Source organism: Somniosus microcephalus, chromosome 28 (assembly GCF_052327205.1).
Source record: "Somniosus microcephalus isolate GS21.2 chromosome 28, FLI_Smic_1.0, whole genome shotgun sequence".
Taxonomy (NCBI): domain Eukaryota; kingdom Metazoa; phylum Chordata; class Chondrichthyes; order Squaliformes; family Somniosidae; genus Somniosus; species Somniosus microcephalus.
The window spans coordinates 14,401,234-14,426,478 of record NC_141014.1 but is presented as its reverse complement, the minus strand read 5'-3'; the positions used below and the strand labels follow the sequence as shown (position 1 = coordinate 14,426,478).

At 51.9% G+C, this 25,245-nt stretch overlaps 1 protein-coding gene across 1 annotated transcript in view; it reads right to left on the bottom strand.

Annotated features, from left to right (window-relative positions):
- Positions 1 to 25,245, bottom strand: part of LOC147098983 (uncharacterized) — a 411,709-nt gene that overhangs the window by 223,355 nt on the left and 163,109 nt on the right. Inside the window, exons 13-16 of the mRNA XM_085969501.1 lie at positions 18,846 to 18,920; positions 12,726 to 12,803; positions 10,373 to 10,438; positions 301 to 384 (exon numbers count right to left, since the gene is read on the bottom strand). Of these exons, the coding sequence (XP_085825627.1) occupies positions 301 to 384; positions 10,373 to 10,438; positions 12,726 to 12,803; positions 18,846 to 18,920 (303 nt within the window). The remainder of the gene's footprint in view (positions 1 to 300; positions 385 to 10,372; positions 10,439 to 12,725; positions 12,804 to 18,845; positions 18,921 to 25,245) is intronic.

Sequence of the window (25,245 nt, the reverse complement as noted above, 5' to 3'; positions counted from 1 at the left end):
GCACCTCCCAGCCCTGCAACCTCTATCACCGATACCATGGGAACACCATCGCCTTCACATTCCTCCCCAAGTCACACACCATCCTGACTTGGACATATATCGCGCTGTTCCTTCATCGTCACTGGGACAGAAACCTGGAATTCCCCTCCACACACCACTGTCGGAGCACCGTCACACGGACTGCAGCGGTTCAAGGAGGAGGCCGACCACCACCTTCTCGAGGGTAACTAGGGATGGGCAATCAACGCAGCCTTGCCAGTGTCACCCACATCCCAGGAACAAATACGAAAATGCCCTCACCTTATCGTACTTGTCAGTTGTCTGTAGATAGACATCTCTGTTCGGTGAGCTTGAGGAGGTCCTATTTGAGAATCCTCGATCAGTCTGTAAAGGGACAGGAAGCAAACAAGTGTTTTAAAGGTTTGGAGAATAGCCCCGTTTATTTCTGTTTTCACTCCTTAGCTTCCTCCAGCGGCCGCACAACCCCCTTCATCCAGGAGCTCAGGGTGGGACTATCGGCTGAGGGGGTGGGGGTGAGGGGGGGGACGGTGGGGGAATGGTCTGTGTGAGATGGTCTGCACCATAAACGGTTCTGATAATCAGTTGTGTTGTGGGATCTGTTGGCAGGATATTTACTGCTGTGGATTCTGCCAGTCTTACCCCTCCCCTCGGCACCCTCCCATGGAGGAGATCAGCAGGTGCCAGGAATACTCCTGGCCTCCACAATGGCTGAGATTTCCAACCACTCTCTTTTTGTTTAATTGTCCCATGTCCTTCCCCACGCCCCACCCCCCACCCCAACCCCATCCAATTCAGTCCCTTTTACTCCACTCCTCTGAAAGCACCAACTCCAGTCGGGGTACGGTACCCCAACTGGTACCTCGCCCCAGTGGCCATTCTTTAGGTGAGCCGGGACAGTAAGTTTATGGGCTATTCAAAAATCTAGGCTGATACGCCAGTGCAGTGCTGAGGGAGCGCTGCACTGTCGGAGGTGCCGTCTTTCAGACGAGATGTTAAACCAAGGCCCCGTCTGCTCTCGGGTGGACGTAAGCGATCCCATGGCACTACTCTGAAGAAGAGCAGGGGAGTTCTCCCCGGTGTCCTAGACAATATTAATCCCTCAATCAACATCACTAAAACAGATTATCTGGTCATTATCACATTGCTGTTTGTGGGAGCTTGCTGTGCGCAGATTGGCTGCTGTATAGATGCAAGTCTTTCTTTACGGAGTACATCACAGCCGACCTGTCGGCTGTTCTCACTAAATGCCCATGTATACACTCACACACTCACACACACACACACACACACACTCTCACTCACTCACACACGCACACACTCACACATGCCCACTCACACATGCACACACACACACACACACTCACACTCATACACGCACACTCACACACGCACACTCACACTCACGCACTCACTCACTCACGCACTCACACACACACACACGCCCACTCACACACACGTATGCACACAACACACAAACACACGCCCACTCACACACACGTATGCACTCACTCACACACGCACACACACACGCACACACACACACACACACACGCCCACTCACACACACGTATGCACTCACTCACACACGCACACACACACGCACACACACACACACACACACGCCCACTCACACACACGTATGCACACACACACACACACACACACACGCCCACTCACACACACGTATGCACACACACACACACGCCCACTCACACACACGTATGCACACACACACACACACACACGCCCACTCACACACACGTATGCACACACACACACGCGCATACGTTCTTGCAGAAGATACTAGGCTGTGATCAGGAGATGGAACCCTGGCCTATTCCTTCCTCTCCAGCCCAGGGGAGTGAAGGTAAATTTTAATACTCCCGGCTGTTGCTCCCAGCACAGCACAGACCTGGGATGAGACGTGGAGTCCTCCTGGTCTCTGCAGCTCAGTCATTTAGCAAACGGAGCATTCACCTGCTGAGATAGGCAGAGGCTGCACGCCTCTCGTTCATCACAGGAGTATTGAGTGATTGGGGTTATTAATGGCTGCTTTCTCAATAAGGTCACTGCATCATAACAATAAGTTGTTGGGAAATTATAGCAATAAAATAATACACTGGCACAGCACGGTGAGGTATACTGGCACAGCACGGTGAGGTATACTGGCACAGCACGGTGAGGTACACTGGCACAGCACGGTGAGGTACACTGGCACAGCACGGTGAGATACACTGGCACAGCACGGTGAGGTACACTGGCACAGCACGGTGAGGTACACTGGCACAGCACGGTGAGGTATACTGGCACAGCACGGTGAGCTTTACTGGCACAGCACGGTGAGATACACTGGCACAGCACGGTGAGATACACTGGCACAGCACGGTGAGGTATACTGGCACAGCATGGTGAGGTATACTGGCACAGCACGGCGAGGTATACTGGCACAGCACGGTGAGGTACACTGGCACAGCATGGTGAGGTACACTGGCACAGCACGGTGTGATACACTGGCACAGCACGGTGAGGTATACTGGCACAGCACGGTGAGATACACTGGCACGGCACGGTGAGGTATACTGGCACAGCACGGTGAGGTACACTGGCACAGCACGGTGAGGTACACTGGCACAGCACGGTGAGGTATACTGGCACAGCACGGTGAGGTACACTGGCACAGCACGGTAAGGTACACTGGCACAGCACGGTGAGGTACACTGGCACAGCACGGTGAGGTATACTGGCACAGCACGGTGAGGTATACTGGCACAGCACGGCGAGGTATACTGGCACAGCACGGTGAGGTACACTGGCACAGCACGGTGAGGTACACTGGCACAGCACGGTGAGATACACTGGCACAGCACGGTGAGATACACTGGCACAGTACGGTGAGGTACACTGGCACAGTACGGTGAGGTATACTGGCACAGCACGGTGAGATACACTGGCACAGCACGGTGAGATACACTGGCACAGCACGGTGAGATACACTGGCACAGCACGGTGAGATACACTGGCACAGTACGGTGAGATATACTGGCACAGCACGGTGAGATACACTGGCACAGCACGGTGAGATACACTGGCACAGCACGGTGAGATACACTAGCACAGCACGGTGAGGTATACTGGCACAGTACGGTGAGGTATACTGGCACAGCACGGTGAGGTACACTGGCACAGCACGGCGAGGTACACTGGCACAGCACGGTGAGATACACTGGCACAGCACGGTGAGGTACACTGGCACAGCACGGTGAGGTATACTGGCACAGCACGGTGAGGTATACTGGCACAGAATGGTGAGGTATACTGGCACAGCACGGCGAGGTATACTGGCACAGAATGGTGAGGTATACTGGCACAGCACGGTGAGATACACTGGCACAGCACGGTGAGGTATACTGGCACAGCACGGTGAGGTATACTGGCACAGAATGGTGAGGTATACTGGCACAGCACGGCGAGGTATACTGGCACAGAATGGTGAGGTATACTGGCACAGCACGGCGAGGTATACTGGCACAGCACGGCGAGGTATACTGGCACAGAATGGTGAGGTATACTGGCACAGAATGGTGAGGTATACTGGCACAGAATGGTGAGATACACTGGCACAGCACGGCGAGGTATACTGGCACAGCACGGTGAGATACACTTGCACAGTACGGTGAGGTATACTGGCACAGCACGGTGAGATACACTGGCACAGCACGGTGAGGTATACTGGCACAGAATGGTGAGGTACACTGGCACAGCACGGTGAGGTATACTGGCACAGCACGGTGAGATACACTGGCACAGCACGGTGAGATATACTGGCACAGCATGGTAAGGTATACTGGCACAGAATGGTGAGGTACACTGGCACAGCACGGTGAGGTATACTGGCACAGTACGGTGAGGTATACTGGCACAGTACAGTGAGATACACTGGCACAGCACGGTGAGGTATACTGGCACAGAATGGTGAGGTACACTGGCACAGCACGGTGAGATACACTGGCACAGCACGGTGAGGTACACTGGCACAGCACGGTGAGGTATACTGGCACAGCACGGTGAGGTATACTGGCACAGAATGGTGAGGTATACTGGCACAGCACGGCGAGGTATACTGGCACAGAATGGTGAGGTATACTGGCACAGCACGGTGAGATACACTGGCACAGCACGGTGAGGTATACTGGCACAGCACGGTGAGGTATACTGGCACAGAATGGTGAGGTATACTGGCACAGCACGGCGAGGTATACTGGCACAGAATGGTGAGGTATACTGGCACAGCACGGCGAGGTATACTGGCACAGCACGGCGAGGTATACTGGCACAGAATGGTGAGGTATACTGGCACAGAATGGTGAGGTATACTGGCACAGAATGGTGAGATACACTGGCACAGCACGGCGAGGTATACTGGCACAGCACGGTGAGATACACTTGCACAGTACGGTGAGGTATACTGGCACAGCACGGTGAGATACACTGGCACAGCACGGTGAGGTATACTGGCACAGAATGGTGAGGTACACTGGCACAGCACGGTGAGGTATACTGGCACAGCACGGTGAGATACACTGGCACAGCACGGTGAGATATACTGGCACAGCATGGTAAGGTATACTGGCACAGAATGGTGAGGTACACTGGCACAGCACGGTGAGGTATACTGGCACAGTACGGTGAGGTATACTGGCACAGTACAGTGAGATACACTGGCACAGCACGGTGAGGTATACTGGCACAGAATGGTGAGGTACACTGGCACAGCACGGTGAGGTATACTGGCACAGCACGGTGAGGTACACTGGCACAGCACGGTGAGATATACTGGCACAGCATGGTGAGGTATACTGGCACAGCACGGTGAGGTACACTGGCACAGCACGGTGAGGTACACTGGCACAGCACGGCGAGATACACTGGCACAGCACGGCGAGGTACACTGGCACAGCACGGTGAGGTACACTGGCACAGCACGGTGAGATACACTGGCACAGCACGGTGAGATACACTGGCACAGCACGGTGAGGTACACTGGCACAGCACGGTGAGATACACTGGCACAGCACGGTGAGGTACACTGGCACAGCACGGTGAGGTATACTGGCACAGCACGGTGAGATACACTGGCACAGCACGGTAAGGTACACTGGCACAGCACGGTGAGATACACTGGCACAGCACGGTGAGGTACACTGGCACAGCACGGTGAGGTACACTGGCACAGCACGGTGAGGTATACTGGCACAGCACGGTGAGATACACTGGCACAGCACGGTGAGGTACACTGGCACAGCACGGTGAGGTATACTGGCACAGCACGGTGAGGTACACTGGCACAGCATGGTGAGATACACTGGCACAGCACGGTAAGGTATACTGGCACAGCACGGTGAGATACACTGGCACAGCACGGTGAGGTATACTGGCACAGCACGGTGAGGTATACTGGCACAGCACGGTGAGATACACTGGCACAGCACGGTGAGGTACACTGGCACAGCACGGTGAGGTATACTGGCACAGCACGGTGAGGTACACTGGCACAGCACGGTGAGATACACTGGCACAGCACGGTAAGGTACACTGGCACAGCACGGTGAGATACACTGGCACAGCACGGTAAGGTATACTGGCACAGCACGGTGAGGTACACTGGCACAGCACGGTGAGATACACTGGCACAGCACGGTGAGGTACACTGGCACAGCACGGTGAGATATACTGGCACAGCACGGTGAGGTACACTGGCACAGCACGGCGAGGTATACTGGCACAGCACAGTGAGATACACTGGCACAGCACAGTGAGGTACACTGGCACAGCACGGTGAGGTACACTGGCACAGAATGGTGAGGTACACTGGCACAGCACGGTGAGGTATACTGGCACAGTACGGTGAGGTATACTGGCACAGAATGGTGAGGTACACTGGCACAGCACGGTGAGGTATACTGGCACAGCACGGTGAGATACACTGGCACAGCACGGTGAGGTATACTGGCACAGTACGGTGAGGTATACTGGCACAGCACGGTGAGGTATACTGGCACAGCACGGCGAGGTACACTGGCACAGCACGGTGAGATACACTGGCACAGTACGGTGAGGTACACTGGCACAGCACGGCGAGGTATACTGGCACAGCACAGTGAGATACACTGGCACAGTACGGTGAGGTATACTGGCACAGTACGGTGAGGTACACTGGCACAGCACGGTGAGGTATACTGGCACAGCACAGTGAGATACACTGGCACAGCACGGTGAGATATACTGGCACAGCACAGTGAGGTACACTGGCACAGCACGGTGAGGTATACTGGCACAGCACAGTGAGGTACACTGGCACAGCACGGTGAGGTATACTGGCACAGTACGGTGAGGTACACTGGCACAGCACGGTGAGGTATACTGGCACAGCACGGTGAGGTACACTGGCACAGCACGGTGAGGTATACTGGCACAGCACAGTGAGGTACACTGGCACAGCACGGTGAGGTACACTGGCACAGCACGGTGAGGTACACTGGCACAGCACAGTGAGGTATACTGGCACAGCACGGCGAGATATACTGGCACAGCACGGTGAGATATACTGGCACAGCACGGTGAGATATACTGGCACAGCACAGTGAGGTACACTGGCACAGCACGGTGAGGTACACTGGCACAGCACGGTGAGATACACTGGCACAGCACGGTGAGGTACACTGGCACAGCACAGTGAGGTACACTGGCACAGCACGGTGAGGTACACTGGCACAGCACGGTGAGATACACTGGCACAGTACGGTGAGGTATACTGGCACAGCACGGCGAGATACACTGGCACAGCACGGCGAGATATACTGGCACAGCACGGTGAGATACACTGGCACAGCACGGCGAGATATACTGGCACAGCACGGTGAGGTACACTGGCACAGCACGGTGAGGTACACTGGCACAGCACGGTGAGATACACTGGCACAGCACGATGAGATACACTGGCACAGCACGGTGAGATACACTGGCACAGCACGGTGAGGTACACTGGCACAGCACGGCGAGATATACTGGCACAGCACGGTGAGATACACTGGCACAGCACGGTGAGATACACTGGCACAGCACGGTGAGGTACACTGGCACAGCACGGCGAGGTATACTGGCACAGCACGGTGAGGTATACTGGCACAGCACGGTGAGGTACACTGGCACAGCACGGTGAGGTATACTGGCACAGCACGGCGAGATATACTGGCACAGCACGGTGAGGTATACTGGCACAGCACGGTGAGATATACTGGCACAGCACGGCGAGATACACTGGCACAGCACGGTGAGGTATACTGGCACAGTACAGTGAGGTACACTGGCACAGCACAGCGAGATATACTGGCACAGCACGGTGAGATACACTGGCACAGCACGGTGAGGTATACTGGCACAGCACGGCGAGATATACTGGCACAGCACGGTGAGATACACTGGCACAGCACGGTGAGGTACACTGGCACAGCACGGTGAGGTACACTGGCACAGCACGGCGAGGTATACTGGCACAGCACGGCGAGATATACTGGCACAGCACGGTGAGATATACTGGCACAGCACGGTGAGGTATACTGGCACAACACGGTGAGATACACTGGCACAGCACGGTGAGGTATACTGGCACAGCACGGTGAGGTATACTGGCACAGCACGGTGAGATATACTGGCACAGCACGGTGAGGTATACTGGCACAGCACGGCGAGGTATACTGGCACAGCACGGTGAGATATACTGGCACAGCACGGTGAGATACACTGGCACAGCACGGTGAGATACACTGGCACAGCACGGTGAGATACACTGGCACAGCACGGTGAGGTATACTGGCACAGCACGGCGAGATATACTGGCACAGCACGGTGAGGTATACTGGCACAGCACGGCGAGGTATACTGGCACAGCACGGTGAGGTACACTGGCACAGCACAGCGAGGTATACTGGCACAGCACGGTGAGATACACTGGCACAGCACGGTGAGATACACTGGCACAGCACGGTGAGATACACTGGCACAGCACGGTGAGGTACACTGGCGCAGCACGGTGAGGTATACTGGCACAGCACGGTGAGGTACACTGGCACAGCACGGTGAGATACACTGGCACAGCACGGTGAGATACACTGGCACAGCACGGTGAGGTATACTGGCACAGCACGGCGAGATATACTGGCACAGCACGGTGAGGTACACTGGCACAGCGCGGCGAGGTATACTGGCACAGCACGGCGAGATATACTGGCACAGCACGGCGAGGTATACTGGCACAGCACGGCGAGATATACTGGCACAGCAAGGTGAGATTTTTTAAAATTCGTTCCTGGGATGTGGGCGTTGCTGGCAAGGCCAGCATTTATTGCCCATCCCTAATTGCCCTTGAGAAGGTGGTGGTGAGCCGCCTTCTTGAACCGCTGCAGTCCGTGTGGTGAAGGTACTCCCACAGTGCTGTTAGGGAGGGAGTTCCAGGATTTTGACCCAGCGACGATGAAGAACAGCCGATAAATTTCCCAGTCAGGGGGCGCGGCGCTATCGGGTAGCGTCTCAGCAACGCCCCAACAAATTTCTCAGGAGACGCCTCCCCCCCCCCCCCACCCCTCTAAGATAGTCTCTGTTCTTCCTAATGGTTTCCCCGCTCCACACACCATCTCTGGCCGTGACGGTCCATGGAGATAAAGCTCTCTCCACGATAAATAAATCTGCAGCTACAACACATGGCTTCTACGCTATGGAGTAGATTTTACACGTTAGTGCTCCCACTACAGAGCTTCATGCAGTGGGGCTGCACAGCAAGAGTTGGAGGTCATTCTACCTCCAAATTCATGCGTGTTCCTGTCACACAAAGATCTGCACTGGGAGCACTGACTCTCTCCCTGTAGTTACTGGGCCAAAACTTGCTGGAGTGAGGCATCTCGCGGCGTGCCCCGTTAGTTAAGACTTTTTCCTGCATCCTACAGATCGAAAACGTTTTGCCCCGTGTCTTGCTGGAAGTGCGAGCTGAGAGCGAGGACAATGGGGCATCTGGGACCTTGGTGAACGACGGGACCAACAGTGTATCTCCTCAACCCACGAGATTTAAGGATTGAGAAATAAACAGAGGAAGGACTGGGAAGTAAATAGCGTGAATTCGAGTCAAATCAGGAACAGAAAGCGAAATAACAAAAGAGGGAAAGAAAGATTGGATTGAGAGAGAGAAAAAAAAGAGACAGTAAGGGAAAGAACGAAAATTTTTTGACATTTAAAAAATCTCTAACAACAATTGACTACCTGAAGGAATGAGATTGAACAGTGTAAATTGTTCACTTTCTGGGCCAGAGAGGTTGACTGTCAGTCAGTAACAATTTACACATCGGTAAAAGGATACTTACGCTATTAATTACCAGACTTAACTTTCTGCAGTGAGTTTAATGGGCAATCACTGTCCAAAGCCTGCAAGTTCTTAAAAATAACGGGGAGGCTAAGGACAAGATGCTGTTTGTGTGAAGCTAATGGAGGAGCGGCGTAAATCGACCAGCAAGTTCTGGAGATTCACAACTCACAGCGTATTTCTTAATCCCCTGAACTCGCTGGCCAAACTGCACATTAATAACGGCATGCTATTATTTGCTCCAGCAAGATCCATCCTGTTAGGTTGAGGTTATTCCCTCCCATTCACTGGCTCTATAAAGAGCTTCCCCTTCCCCCATACCCGGGCAATGCTGCTTCTGCATTGTTATCTGAGGAAGGATATACAGGCCTTAGAGGCGGTGCAACGAAGGTTCGCGAGATTGATTTCTGGGATGAGAGGGCTGTCCTATGATGAGAGATTGTGTAGATTGGGCCGATACTCTCTGGAGTTTAGAAGAATGAGAGGTGATCTCATTGAAATATACAAGATACTGAGGGGGATTGACAGGGTAGATGCTGAGAGGTTGTTTCCCCCTGGCTGGAGAGTCTAGAACTAGGGGCATAGTCTCAGGATAAGGGGTCGGCCATTTAAGGCTGAGATGAGGAGGAATTTCTTCACTCAGAGGGTTGTGAATCTTTGGAATTCTTTACTCCAGAGGGCTGTGGATGCTCAATCGTTGAGTATATTCAAGGCTGAGATCGATAGATTTTTGAAATCTAGGGGAATCAAGGGATATGGAGATCGGACGGGAAAGTGGAGTTGAGGTTGAAGATCAGCCTTGATCTTATTGAATGGCGGAGCAGGCTCGAGGGGCCGTGTGGCCGACTCCTGCTCCTAATTCTTATGTACTTATGTGCTGCTGTTTCCCTGGTTGCTGGGAGACAGCTGCTCTAAATTGAAAATCCTGACGTTATCACTTACGAGGGAAGACCGGCGATATCCTGTGTAAGAGTTCGATTCTTCTGATGAGTTGAGTCTTGTATCCACCTGAAGGACAGACAGCGATGGGATTGAGCAACGGTGCAGTTAGCAAGTTTGGTTTCTGAGGCTCAGAGGCAACAAGTCTGCAAGATGGAGCTCCATCCACTCTGCGTATAAGGCACAAGTCGGTGTCATGTACCTCGTACACTGACTGTGCAATTTTAGCCCCAGTCTCCTAAAGCTGGTCCATATGTAATCAAGATTTAGTCTTGGGGCAATAACCTTGCACAGCTGGTTAGTGCAACTCTTCCCGATGGCTCAGTTTGTAACAACTTGTATTTATATAGCGCCTTTAATGTAGATAAAACGCCTCAGGGCTCTTCACAGGAGCGTTATCAAACTAATTTGACAGCGAGCCACAAAAGGCGATATTAGGACAGGTGACCATTAACTTGGTCAAAGAGGTAGGTGTCATAAATTGCAACTTCTACAAGAAGCAACTCAGGAAGTACTACTGAACGGCCAGCTGAGGGCGCCGTCCGAGGAGTATAAATACTCGGGCGTGGGCCCAACTTGGCCAGAGACAATCTGGAAACAGGAAGCTAGTGACTACTAACTAGACCTCCATGTTTTGTTACAAGTCGATTAAAGCCTTGCTTTATGTACAACCAAGTGCATAATGAGTCTTTATTACGTCAGTAGGTTTTAAGGAGCGTCTTAAAGGAGGAAAGAGAGGTAGAGAGGCAGAGAGGTTGTGGGAGGGAATTCCAGGGTTTAGGGCCTAGGCAGCTGAAAGCACGACTGCCAATGGTGGAGCGCTGGAAATCAGGGATGCACAAGAGGCCAGAATTGGAGGAGCGCTGAGATCGCGGGGGGTTGTAAGGCTGGAGGAGGTTACAGATAGGGAGGGGGCGAGGCCATGGAGGGATTTGAACACAAGGATGAGAATTTAAAATCTGAGGCATTGCCGGACCGGGAGCCAATGTAGGTCAGCGAGCACAGGGGTGATGGGTGAACGGGGCTTGGTGCGAGTTAGGACACGGGCAGCCAAGTTTTGGATGAGCTTAAGTTTACGGATAGTGGAAGATGGGAAGCTGGCCAGGAGAACATTGGAATAGTCAAATCTACAGGTAACAAAAGGCATGGATGAGCGTTTCAGCAGCAGATGAGCTAAGGCAGGGGCGGAAATGGGCGATGTTGCAACGTTAAGTAGTCAGGCTGTACGGAACTGAGCCATGCGCAACAGGAAGTTCCCAGTGTGTGATGAGTCAGCCAATTGCAACCAAGGCCACAACAACTAGCCCCTAGACTAGGAGTGCAAAAAACAATAATCTCGCCCCTGATCACTATCCACTAACTCCCGCTACATGTCTGTTAAAGAGAGGATCGGGCTTGGATGTGATGTCCTTTACAGTCAAACAGCTTTAAAGTACTTCTAACCAATCCTCTAACAGCCAGATAGTATTGAGGAACAAAGCCGCTTCCCAATAGAGAGACAAATCAGCACCATCCCGATCGTACTGACCAGGACTGCTTTTTGATTCACAATGAAGAGGTTGGCGTTCCACTCCCCCACTCGACTCCACCGTCCCCCGTCCACCATTAAGAGCGGATTCAGCTTCTGCTGCTTTTGTATGTTCATTTCTCCATCTAATTGGCCTCAGCTGTGGCTCAGTGGGTAGCACTCTCGCCTAGAGTCAGAAGGTTGTGGGTTCAAGTCCCACTCCAGAGACTTGAGCACAAAAATCTAGGCTGACACTCCAGTGCAGTGCTGAGGGAGTGCTGCACTGTCCGAGGTGCCGTCTTTCGGATGAGACGTTAAACCGAGGCCCCGTCTGCTCTTTCAGGTGGATGTAAAAGATCCCATGGCACTATTTCGAAGAGCAGGGGAGTTATCCCCGGTGTCCTGGGCCAATATTTATCCCTCAACCAACATCACTAAAAACAGATTATCTGGTCATTATCACATTACTGATGGTGGGAGCTTGCTGTGCGCAAATTGGCTGCCATGTTGCCTACATTACAACAGTGATTACACTTCAAAAAGTACTTCATAGGCTGTAAAGCGCTTTGTGATCAATGTCCCCTGTAAGCTGCGCTTTGTTCTGCGCGGTCTATTTCTTTTAATGCACAGTCCCTTTAAATTTCTGCGCATGCGCGGTATTCACAATGTAAAAGCCAGTGAGCGGCCTGCGTGGGACCTTTGAGATTACTGCACGGCTGCGCACCTTAGGGGCAACGTTGTTTTGGGACGTGCTGAGGATGTTAAAGGCGCTATGTAAATGCAAGTCTTCCTTTTCTTCCTTGCAATGGAAGGCACATTCGAGGTGTGAGATAAAGTGAAAATACTGACCCGATCACTTCTGACGAAAGCCCGAAGGTATCCTGTGTAAGAGTTCTGTTCATCTGGTGAGGAGAAATTTGTATCCACCTGAATGACAGACAGCGAGTTAAACTACAGTGCATCGATCTTTGGCGTTTCAAACATTTCTGAAGCTGAAGTTAAACACTAGCAGAAAATGGACAGCCTTCTGCTCTGTGAATATTGTTTTATTCATTCTCGGGATGTGGGCATTGCTGGCAAGGCCAGCCTTTATTGGTCATCCCTAGTTGCTCTTCAGGAGGTGGTGGTGATCCGCCTTCTTCTTGTGGATTTTGACCCAGCGACGGTGAAGGAACGGCCAATATATTTCCAAGTCAGGATGGTGTGTAACTTGGAGGGGAACTTTAAGGTGGCGGTGTTACCCTGCGCCTACTGCCCTCGTGCTCTGAGGTGGTGGAGGTTGTGGGTTTGGGAGGTGCTGCCGAAGAATCCTTGGCGAGTTGCTGCAGTGCATCCTGTAGATGGTACACACTGCAGCCACGGTGCGCCGGTGGTAGAGGGAGGGAATATTTATGGTGGTGGATGGGCTACTGATCAAGCGGGCTGCTTTGTCCTGGATGGTGTTGAGCTTTGTGAATGTTGTTGGAGCTGCACTCATCCAGGCAAGTGGAGAGTATTCCATCACACTCCTGACTTGTGCCTTGTAGATGGTGGAAAGGCTTTGGGGAGTCAGGAGGTGAGACACTCGCCGCAGAATTCCCAGCCTCTGACCTGCTCTTGTTGCCACAGTATTTATGTGGCTGGTCCAATTGAGTTTCTGGTCAATGGTGACACCCAGGATGTTGATGGTGGGGAATTCGGCGATGGTAATGCCGTTGAATGTCAAGGGGCGGTGGTTAGACGCTCGCTTGTTAGTGTTGGTCATTGCCTGGTACTTCTGTGGCGCAAATGTTACTTGCCACTTGTCAGCCCAAGCCTGGATGTTGTCCAGGTCTTGCTGCATGCAGGATTGAACTGCTTCATTATCTCAGGAATTGCAAATGAAGCTGAACACTGTGCAATCATCAGCGAACAGCCCCATTTCTGACCTTATGATTGAGGAAAAGTCATTGATGATGCAGCTGAAGATGGTTGGGCCGAGGACACTGCCCTGAGGAACTCCTGTAGTGATGTCCTGGGGCTGAGTTGATTGGCCTCCAACAACCACAACCATCTTCCTTTGTGCCAGTGGGGAACCGCCTCGGGCCATCTGGTGGTGCGCTCGACGATCGTGAGCAGGTGTGTGAAACCGTGCGACGGCGGCAAGGGGCCTACCAGATCGACGTGGACGTGGTCGAAACGCCTCTCGGGCACCGGGAAACACTCCAATGGCGCCTTGGTGTGCTGCTGGACCTTAGCACGCTGACACGCCACGCATGTGTTGGTCCAGTCTCTTACATCCTTGTGGAGTCCAGGCCAGACGAACTTGGCGGACATGAGTTTCTGAGACGCACGCATCCCTGGATGTGAGAGGCCGTGGGTGATGTCGAAAACTCGCTTGCGCCAGGCGGATGGGACGACCGGCCTAGGCGAAGGGACTGAGACGTCGCACAGGAGGGTTGTGCCGGCTGCGTGGAAGTGGATGTCGGCCAGAGTGAGGCTGGTGGTTGACGTCCTGAGGGCCTGGATCTCTGCGTCGGCGGCCTGGTCTCTCGCCATGCTGGCGTAGTCGACGCCCAGGTGCACTGCGTGGAGCGAGGGTCTTGAGAGGCAGTCGGCCACCAAATTGTCCTTGCCGGCGACGTGGCGGATGTCCGTGGTGAACTCCGAGATGAAGTTGAGTTGGCGCTGTTGGCGCGCGGGCCAGGGTTCGGTTACTTTGGCCATGGCGAAAGTGAGCGGCTTGTGGTCCACGAATGCGGTGAACGGCCGGCCTTCCAGGAGGAAACGGAAGTGCCGGATTGCCAGGAACAGGGCCAGGAGCTCTCTGTCAAACATGCTGTAGGCCTGCTCGTTCTTGCGCAGCTGTCGGCTGAAAAATGCCAGTGGCTGCCACGCGCCTTCGACCCACTGTTGCTGGACAGCGCCGACGGCATAATCCGAGGCGTCCGTGGTGAGGGCGGTCTTGGCGCCCGGGATGGGGTGGGCCAGTAGTGTGGCGTTGGCCAAGGCGCTTTTGGTCTGGTGGAAGGCTGTCGCCATCTCGCTGGACCAGGTGAGTTGCTCTTTGCCCGTTTTGCCCCTGGTGGCTTCGTAGAGGGGGCGCATGAGTGAGGCGGCCTTGGGCACGAAACGGTGATAGAAATTGACCATCCCCAAAAATTCCTGCAGCGCCTTGACCGAGGTGGGCTGGGGAAAGTCTGCCACCGCCTGCACCTTGGAAGGTAGGGGAATGGCTCCCCTTGGCGAGATTCTGTGGCCGAGAAAGTCAATTTGGGCTGCTCCGAACTGGCATTTAGCCGGGTTGACGATTAGCCCGTGTTGGCTGAGGCGCTGGAAAAGAGAGCGCAAATGCGCGATGTGCTCGGCCTTGCTGGTGCTGGCCACGAGGATATCGTCCAGATAGACGAACAGGAAGCTCAGGTCCCATAGGACGGAATCCATGAGTCGTTGGAAGGCCTGTGCGGCGTTCTTGAGCCCGAAGGGCATGCGCAGGAACTCGAACAGTCCGAAGGGGGTGATGACCGCCGTCTTCTGGACGTCTGCGTGGTGGACGGGGACCTGATGGTAGCCGCGAATCAGGTCGACCTTGGAAAAGACGGATTTCCTGCTAGGTGTGCCGAAAAGTCTTGGATGTGCGGAATGGGGTATCTATCGGGCGTGGTGGCATCGTTGAGCCGTCTGTAGTCGCCGCAGGGGCGCCAGCCACCGCCCGGCTTGGGCACAATGTGGAGGGGGGACGACCAGGGGCTGTTCGAGCGGCGGATGATGCCCAGTTTCTCCATCGTGGCAAATTCTTCCTTGGCCACCGCCATCTTGGCTGGGTCCAGGCGTCTGGCTCGGGCGAACACTGGTGGTCCCGTAGTGGCGATGTGGTGCTCGACACCATGCTTGGCTGCCGCGGCTGAGAAGGTCGGTTGTGTGAGCCTCGGGAAATCTGCGAGTAGGCGGGCGTAGTCGTCATCCGCCGGGGCAGAGCAGGACCCGACGAGGGCCGGACTGTTGCTCTGCTGGCAGGCCAGTGAAGCGAAAGTTGCTGCGTCGATCAGGCGCCTGTCGCGGACGTCGACCAGGAGTCCGTGGGCGCAAAGAAAATCGGCGCCCAGCAAGGGATGTGCCACCGAGGCCGTCACGAAATCCCACGTAAATCGCTGGCCGTTGAAACAAACCTCGGCCCGTCGCTTTCCAAAAGTAGCGATGGCTGCGCCATTTGCCGCCACGAGGGGTGGGCCGCTGCAGCCTGCCTGGATGTCGAGCTGGGAGGCAGGAATTATGCTGCATTGGGCTCCGGTGTCGCAAAGGAATCTGCGCCCTGAAAGGGAGTCGGTTATGCACAGCAGTTTACCTGCGGTGCCGATGGCCATCGTGGCGGCAGGGGTGCGGTCGAGCGGGCCTAGACGGCGGCGCTGGGCTGGCGCGTTGGGCCGGGCGGCCATCTTGGTTTGATTGAAAGAGCAGGGTGCTCTGCAGCGTTGGGCCTTGTGGCCGAAACGCGCGTGGTAGTAGCATAGTTCTGCGGCCTGGCGTGGCGGCGCGCGCTCGGTGGTGTCGGGGGGCCTCGCGGCTGCACAGCCGAGTTGGGCGACGGCGAAGACTTTGTCCACGGCGGCTGCCAGTTGTACGCAGTCCGTGATCGGGGACCCCGCGAGGGCAGTCTGTACCTGCTGAGGAAAAGGGCCCGAAACAAGAAGCACTGCGGTTCAGAGCCCAGGAGCGCAAGCATCCGGCTCATCAACTGGGTCGGGGTAGAGTCGCCGAGGCCTGGTAGTGAAAGGAGCCTACGGGCCCTCTCCTCCCCGGACAGGCCGTAAGCCTGCAGCAAGCGGCCCTTAATGGTTGAGTACTTGCCAGTCTGTGGTGGGTTCCCCAGCAGGTCGAGAACTTCGGCGGCGGTGGAGCTTGCTAGTGCTGAGACTACGTGGAGGTACCTTTCTTCATCGTCTTGAACCCTGCGAAGGGTGAATTGGGCCTCCGTGTGCGCGAACCAAGCTGGTGCTTGGTGTTCCCAGAAGGTGGGGAGCTTCAAGGACGCGGCGCCGGCCGACATCGGGCTGCTGCTGGTTGCCGTCGGGTCGTTGCTGGCCTCTGTAGGGCTACGTGAGTCGGGGGCTTCGGCCGCCGACATTCGGGGTCACCAATGTGGGAGACTACAGTCTCCCGCGTAAAGAAATAGGCAACACAGCGAGCTACAAGAAATAGGTCTTTACTCCAACTCTCACAATACAGTACTGAATTCGTAAAGCCCGCGAGCCTGTGATGACTCACGGATTGGTCACCTGCTGGAACCTCATTGGTTTTCCTTCTCTCAGCAGCAGGCAAGTCTGAACATGCCTTATTCCTCTCAGCTTGCAACTGTCTTGCGGGGGGAGGGGAATACAGCAGTTAAAAGGGGGTTATACAGGTTTATCTACATACACACAGTGTTTCCCCAACCCCATCCCTTTTGAAAGTGCTTCCACTGCACTTTCAGGCAGTGCATTCCATATCATAACAACTCGCTGAGTAAAAAAATGTCTCCTCATCTCCCCTCTGGCTTTTTTGCCAACGATCTTAAATCTGTGTCCTCTGGTTCCCGACCCTCCTGCCAGTGGAAACAGTTTAACATAGAAACATAGAAGATAGGAGCAGGAGTAGGCCATTCGACCCCTCAAGCCTGCTCCGCCATTCAATGCGATCATGGCTGATCATCCAAATTCAGTACCCTGTCCCTGCTTTCTCCCCATATCTCTTGATCCCTTTCGCCTTAAGAAATATATCCAACTCCTTCTTGAATATATTTAATGAATTGGCCTCTACTGCCTTCTGTGGTAGAGAATTCTACAGGTTCACCACTCTCTGGGTCCTAAATGGCTTACCCCTTATCCTTAGACTGTGGCCCCTGGTTCTGGACTCCCTGACCATCGGGAACATCCTTCCTGCATCTAGTCTGTCCAGTCCTGTCAGAATTTTATAAGTTTCAATGAGATCCCCTCTCATTCTTCTAAACTCCAGCGAGTACAAGCCCAATCGACCCAATCTCTCCTCATACATCAATCCTGCCATCCCAGGTATCAGCCTGGTGAATCTTTGCTGCACTCCCTCCATGGCAAGAACATCCTTCCTCAGATAAGGCAACCAAAACTGCACACAATACTCAAGGTGTGGCCTCACCAAGGCCCTGTACAACTGCAGCAAGACATCCTTGTTCCTGTACTCAAACCCTCTCGCTACGAAGGCCAACATGCCATTTGCCTTCTTAACCGCCTGCTGCACCTGCATGCTTACCTTCAGCGACTGGTGCACAAGGACGCCCAGGGCTCGTTGCACTTCCCCTTCTCCCAATCTACTGCCATTCTCCCAATCTACTCTATCAAAACACCTCATAATTCTGAACATCTCAACAAAATCTCCCCTTAACATTCTCTGCTATAAGGAGAAATATCCCAGCTTCTCTAGTCTCTCTATCACTTAGCAGCGATACCAAAATACTCATCTCAGCTAAAGCAGCTGGTGAAGCAGAGTGAAGGTGAGCGAGTCGAATGACAGGCTTGAGTTCACACCATGATGAATCCGAACTTGTTTCCAGGGCTGCAGTAGCTGTAGATAGTTTGGTCCCATCTATCCCAGAGAGAGTTACCCGACTGACGTTCAACACTCTGGTGTGGGAAGGGCAGCAAGACTTCACCGACACACCCAGGTGACGTGCCGAGGCCTGAATTGCGGGACATCACCACAGTTGCAGAGAGGAGGTGAGAGGGAGAAGTAAGTCAAAAAGTCCATAGATTGTTGGAAGAGGGGAGGATTGAGAGAGGTGAGGAGTTTCGTAGTTTTGAGAGAAAGAGTTCGAGAAGAATATGAATCAAGCTGTAGATAGGGGTATTGCAATATCATAATAATGACTACGCCCTGGAGCTAACCTATGTTGAAGAAAAGTTGTCTTGGTCTACAATCACATGTACAGTTCAAGTTTCACACCTTCTCAGTGCTTCCAACGGTAATGAACCGTACATGGTTCAATTATTAAGTACTGACCTTGTCTCTTTTTGGGGTAGACTGCAGGTATCCTGTGTGGGCGCTCTGTTCTTGTGAGAAGAATCGGCTGTCCATCTAAAGAAAAGGCAAGAGGGTTTTACAACTCGAACATCACCAGGAGCAATTCCTAGCAGACCTGATTGGCTTATTGGGCCAATTGGCTTTTTCCTGTTTCTAAACCAATTTGACTTTACTGCGTGTTAGTTTCTGTCCATCTAATAGAGCATAACCATCCTGAAAAACCCACCACCTTCTGAAGAACAACTAGGAACAGACCAAATATCCTGAGGTCAGATACAAAAAAAATTCAAGTATCACTGGGATGCTGCACATTAACACCAGCCTCAAACCTGCTCTCTCCCCTCAAACTCCGCCAGCAGGACATAACCAGTCAACCAGCTCCTGCAAACAATGCAGGAAAACTGCAAACAATGCTAGGAAACTGCAAATACTAGAGGAAAACTGAAAATGCTGGCCCTTCTCTTCTTGGGTCCTTCTCCGAGTTATTCTTTTCCAGAGTCTCACACTCGGTCCTCCTTACTTTCCAGCTCAGTCGTCCCGTCCTACTACCATCGACAGGCATTTATAACTTTTTTTTAATTCGCTTATGGGACCTGGGCGTCACTGGCAAGGCCAGCATTTATTGCCCATCCCTAGTTGCCCTCGAGAAGGTGGTGGTGAGCTGCCTTCTTGAACCGCTGCAGTCCGTGTGGTGAAGGTGCTCCCACAGTGCTGTTAGGGAGGGAGTTCCAGGATTTTGACCCAGCGACGATGAAGGAACCCCAACATACTTCTAAGTCAGTGTAATGTTATCTTATATCTTAGTATTAAGAGGCTTACGAGTAGATATCATTGAGTACTCTTTATTAGGTCTTGAGTCAGTGCCAGCTCGTGCAGTACTGCCGCATGGCCAAGATGGTTTCCTATTTATACGACTGCCGTCAAGCAGTTGTCTTTACTACAGCTACCGTAAAGCAGCTGTCTTTACCACAGCTACAGTTATCTGTACATCTTTCCCCCTCAACGATGACATAAACAGTAAACACCATAACATAACATAACACATAGAACACATATTAACAACATATAAAAACAGTCAGTGTAACTACTATTAATTACTATTAACAACATGTAAAAACTGTCAGTGTAACTATACCTTGCAATAACTGCTGGTACATATAAACACTACCCACACCCAGAAGTCCATTAGCTGTTTACAGTCTTTCCCTTGTCTACAGGTCGAGTCTAACGACAGGCTTTCTGGTGCGCTGTGACCTGCGTAGCTGAGTGGGTATTTGCTGGGCCAACCCAGTTGTGTCCATTAAGTTCATGTCTGTACCACACGGATCCCTTGTCTCATTGTCACCCCTGTGTACTTCATCCCTTTGTGGCATTGCCCTCATCTCCTCGTCACTCTGTCGGATTTCCATCATCAGCTCATCCTCTCTGTCCTCCTGCGGCTGATAGGTCTCGGTGGTTTTCAGTAGGTGCCTCCTGTTTCTGCGATACACATTGCCATTTTCTGTCATGACACTGTATGACCTGGGGGCGACCTGTTGTAGAACGGTGGCTCTTTGATTCCATGACCCAGGCCCTTCAATGCGAACTACATCCTTCTCCTGTAGAGGCACTAGTGCAGTGGCTGTGCGGTCATGGAGCGTTTTTTGTTTCCGCTGAAGTTTCCGGGCCTTGTCTGCCCATACCTCATCTCTGTGATCGGGTGTGACATGCCTGGGAAGTCGAGTACGGATTTTGCGACCCAGTAAGAGCTCAGCTGGAGACTTGCCACTTTCCAGCGGAGCCGCCCTGTACGACATCATGGCCAGATATGACAGGCTTGAGTTCACACAATGATGAATCCGAACTTGTTTCCAGGGCTGCAGTAGCGGTAGATAGTTTGGTCCCATCTATCCCAGAGAGAGTTACCCGACTGACGTTCAACACTCTGGTGTGGGAAGGACAGCAAGACTTCACCGACACACCCAGGTGACGTGCCGAGGCCTGAATTGCGGGACATCACCACAGTTGCAGAGGGGAGGCGAGAGGGAGAAGTAAGTCAAAAAGTCCATAGATTGTTGGAAGAGGGGAGGATTGAGAGAGGTGAGGAGTTTTGTAGTTTTGAGAGAAAGAGTTCGAGAAGAATATGAATCAAGAGAAGAGAAGGGCCAGCATTTTCAGTTTTCCACCAGTATTTGCAGTTTCCTAGCATTGTTTGCAGTTTTCCTGCATTGTTTGCAGGAGCTGGTTGACTGGTTATGTCCTGCTGGTGGGGTTTGAGGGGAGAGAGCAGGTTTGAGGCTGGTGTTAATGTGCAGCATCCCAGTGATACTTGAATTTTTTTAAATCTGACCTCAGCTGTGTGCTGCTTTCTTTAATAGTCTTTTCACAATCTGTACCCCCTTCTCCGCTTTTCCATTGGCTTGAGGGTAGAGCGGGCTGGAGGTTACATGCTTAAACTCATACTCTGTAGCAAACGACTGAAACTCATGACTGGCATAGGGAGAGCCATTATCAGAGACCAGAGTTAGAGGGATGCCCTGCCTGGAAAAGATTGACTTCAGGTGAGCTATCACAGCTCTTGACGTGGTGCTGGGTAGGAGAGCAATCTCAGGATAATTAGAGTAATAATCAATAACTAACAAATAGTCTTTTCCTTCGTAGTGAAAAATATCAGTTCCGACCTTTTCCCAAGGTTGTGATGGGAGTTCTGTGGTAATGAGGGGCTCTTTTGTTTGCTTGTAGTGATACTCCAGACATGTAGCACACTCACTGATCATCTGGTCAATATCAGAGTTCATGTTTGGCCAGTAGAGTGCCTCACGTGCGCTCCTTTTTGACTTTTCCACACCCAGGTGCCCTTCATGTATCCTGTGAAGCATTTCTCGTCGCATAGAGATGGGCACTACAATCCTGTCACACTTAAGCAGTAGTCCATTGACCACAGAAAGCTCAGACTGAATATGATGATATTGTTTACATGACCCTTTCTTCCAACCCTCTTGAAGATTTCTCATCACTTTCCTCAGAACAGGGTCCTTTGATGTCTCTGTGGCTATCTTTGATAGTTGTTCCTGTGAGGCGGGCAATGCTGCATAGACCATATCCACATGAAGGGCCACATCCTCTTCTGTTTCACTGTTTTGTGTGGCACGAGGCGCAGCCCTGGATAGTGTATCTGCTATGAACATTTGTGTCCCTGGCACATATGAGCTCAAAATCATAACATTGTAGTCTCATCATTAGGCGCTGTATCCGTGATGACATGTCACACAGATTCTTTTTTGCGATCCCTAGCAGTGGCTTATGGTCAGTTTCTAGGATAACCTTGGGAAGTCCATAGATGTAGGTATGAAATTTTTCACACCCAAATGCCAAGCCCAGGCACTCCTTCTCTATTTGCGCATACCGGCACTCTGTAGCCGTCATGGAGCGTGACGCATATGCCACTGGTCGCCATTCTCCTTCATCTTCCTGTAGGACAGCCCCTAATCCATCTTTAGAGGCATCTGTGGACACTTTTGTCCTCTTTTCAGGGCAGAAGAACTTCAGCAGGGGTTCACTTGCTAGAATGTGTAGCAGCCCCTTCCATTCATTCTCATGTTCATGTCCCCATTGGAACTCTGTCTCTTGGTGCAGCAGTTTTCTCAAGTGAGCGGTTTTCACTGCCAGATTTGGAATGAATTTCCCTAGGTAATTAACCATGCCAAGGGCCCGCTGAACCCCTTTCTTGTCCTTTGGTTTTTCCATGTCATGTATGGCCTTTACCTTTGACTTGTCTGGCTGAATCCCTTCTGCAGAAATCTTGTCCCTGAGGAATGTGATTTCATTGACGCTGAACTGACATTTGTCTTTATTTAGTTTGAGTCCATACTGCCGTATCCTCTGAAGTGTTTTCTCCAGTCTGGTGTCGTGCTCTCCCCGAGTGGAGCCCCATACTACCAGAGCATCCACGTACACCCACACACCATCCAGGCCCTCGATGATTTGCTCCATTGCTCTGTGGAAGTTTTCTGGGGCGGAGCTAATGCCGAAGGGCAGGCGCTGGTAAGAGTATCGACCAAACGGGGTGTTAAAGGTGCACAGCTTAGCACTCTCGTCATCAAGTTTCAGCTGCCAGAATCCATGCGAGGTGTCCATCTTGGAGAAGAAGTTTGCTCCTGTCATTTCGCTGACTATTTCCTCTCTCTTAGGGATTTGATAGTGCTCTCTTTTTATATTAACGTTAAGGTCCTTGGGATCCATGCAGACATGCAATTTATCAGTCTTTTTTGAATTGACGCAAACCATGGAATTTACCCAGTCAGTCGGTTCCTCAGTCTTCTTTATGACACCTAGTCCCTCCATGCGGTCTAGCTCTTTCCGCAGTTTCTCACGGAGGGCCACCGGAACTCTCCTGGGTGCATGAATCACAGGTTGTACGTCATCTCTCAGTTTGATGGAGTATGTAAAGGGCAGTGCTCCGAAACCCTGAAATACATCTGCGTACTTGTGTGTTATAGCATCATGCTTTATATTTGTACTGTCTTGGGGGGCACTCTGCACACAGTTCAGTTCATTAATAGTATAGACTTGTTTTACCAAGCCCAAGTCCACACATGCCTTATCCCCCAACAGTGACTCATGTCCTTCAGGCACTATAACAAACGTCAATGGGTGAATGCGATTTTTTACCTTAACATTCAGCCTACACGTTCCTTTTGTTTCAATACTTTGTCCATTGTACGCCTTCAAAGCCACTGTCTTGTTCAGTATTTTTGGTCTCACTTTGAGATTCCGTGCATCACTCCAGCTTATGAGGTTTGCCTTAGCACCTATATCTAGCTTGAAGGGAACAATGGTGCCATTTACCAGCAAGGGGGCTATCCAAACTTCAGTCTTTAGTCCTACGGAATGTACTTCCTTTTCCATATCTTTACCCTGTTTTAAGTCATTTTGCACCATTCCAACATACAAAGTCTCCGATTCCGTGTCTTCAGTCTCAATAGCATGCACTGTCTTTTTACCTTCAGTTTTCTCTTCCCAAAAGCACATTTTAGCAAAGTGATTCCTGCCTTTATATTTTGAACAGTTCTTCCCATAAGCCAGACATTGTCTTGCCACGTGTCTATTGTCGCACTGTCTGCAATCGTATGGCATCATAGTCCTGAACTCTGTGCGCCCTCGTGTCCCTTCTGTGTACTACATCCACTGGTAGGTTGTCCAGTCGCAGCGCTCTCACGCCCGTTGCTGTAGTTCTCCCATCGAATGTTTGTGTGTGCATGGCTGAGAGTTCACTAGCATGACATATTTTTACTGCAGCATCCAAAGTTAAGTCATTGTCCCTAAGCATTCTCCCCCTCACCTTCTTGTCAAGTATTCCGAAAATGACCTGATCGCGTATCATCGATTCCTTCAAGTCTCCAAAGTTACATGTTTGTGCTTTTGTTTTCAAGTTCGTCAGAAAAACATCAAAGGATTCTCCTTGCTTTTGCACGCGGGAGCGAAAAATAAATCTCTCGAACGTTTCATTCTTTCTAGGTGTGCAGTATTTTTCGAACAAATCTATCACCTTGTCCAGATCATTTTTGTCACCTTCAGCTGCAAACGTAAATGTATTATACAGCTCGATTGCCTGCGAGCCAGCCACTGTTAGCAACAAAACTACCTTACGTGTTCCAGAGCTAGTCGTGGCGTCGATCACTGTGAGGTAGAGAAGAAAGAGTTGTTTGAATTCGCGCCAATTTTCGTCCAGATTTCCTTCAAGTTGCAGGCTAGTCGGTGGTTTTATCCCTTCCATTGTTGTGGTATGCCCGTATTGTGCGTTCTATAAATCCTGGTACCATGTAATGTTATCTTATATCTTAGTATTAAGAGGCTTACGAGTAGATATCGTTGAGTACTCTTTATTAGGTCTTGAGTCAGTGCCAGCTCGTGCAGTACTGCCGCATGGCCAAGATGGCTTCCTATTTATACGACTGCCGTCAAGCAGCTGTCTTTACTACAGCTACCGTAAAGCAGCTGTCTTTACTACAGCTACAGTTATCTGTACAGTCAGGATGATGTGTGACTTGGAGGGGAACTTGGAGGTGGTGGTGTTCCCATGCGCCTGCTGCCCTTGTCCTTCTAGGTGGAAGAGGTCGCGGGTTTGGGAGGTGCTGCCGAAGACGCCTTGGCGAGTTGCTGCAGTGCATCTTGTAGATGGTACACACTGCAGCCACGGTGCGCCGGTGGTGGAGGGAGTGAATGTTTAAGGTGGTGGATGGGGTGCCAACCAGGCGGGCTGCTTTGTCCTGGATGGTGTCGAGCTTCTTGAGTGTTGTTGGAGCTGCACTCATCCAGGCAAATGGAGAGTATTCGATCACACTCCTGACTTGTGCCTTGTAGATGGTGGAAAGGCTTTGGGGAATCAGGAGGTGAGACA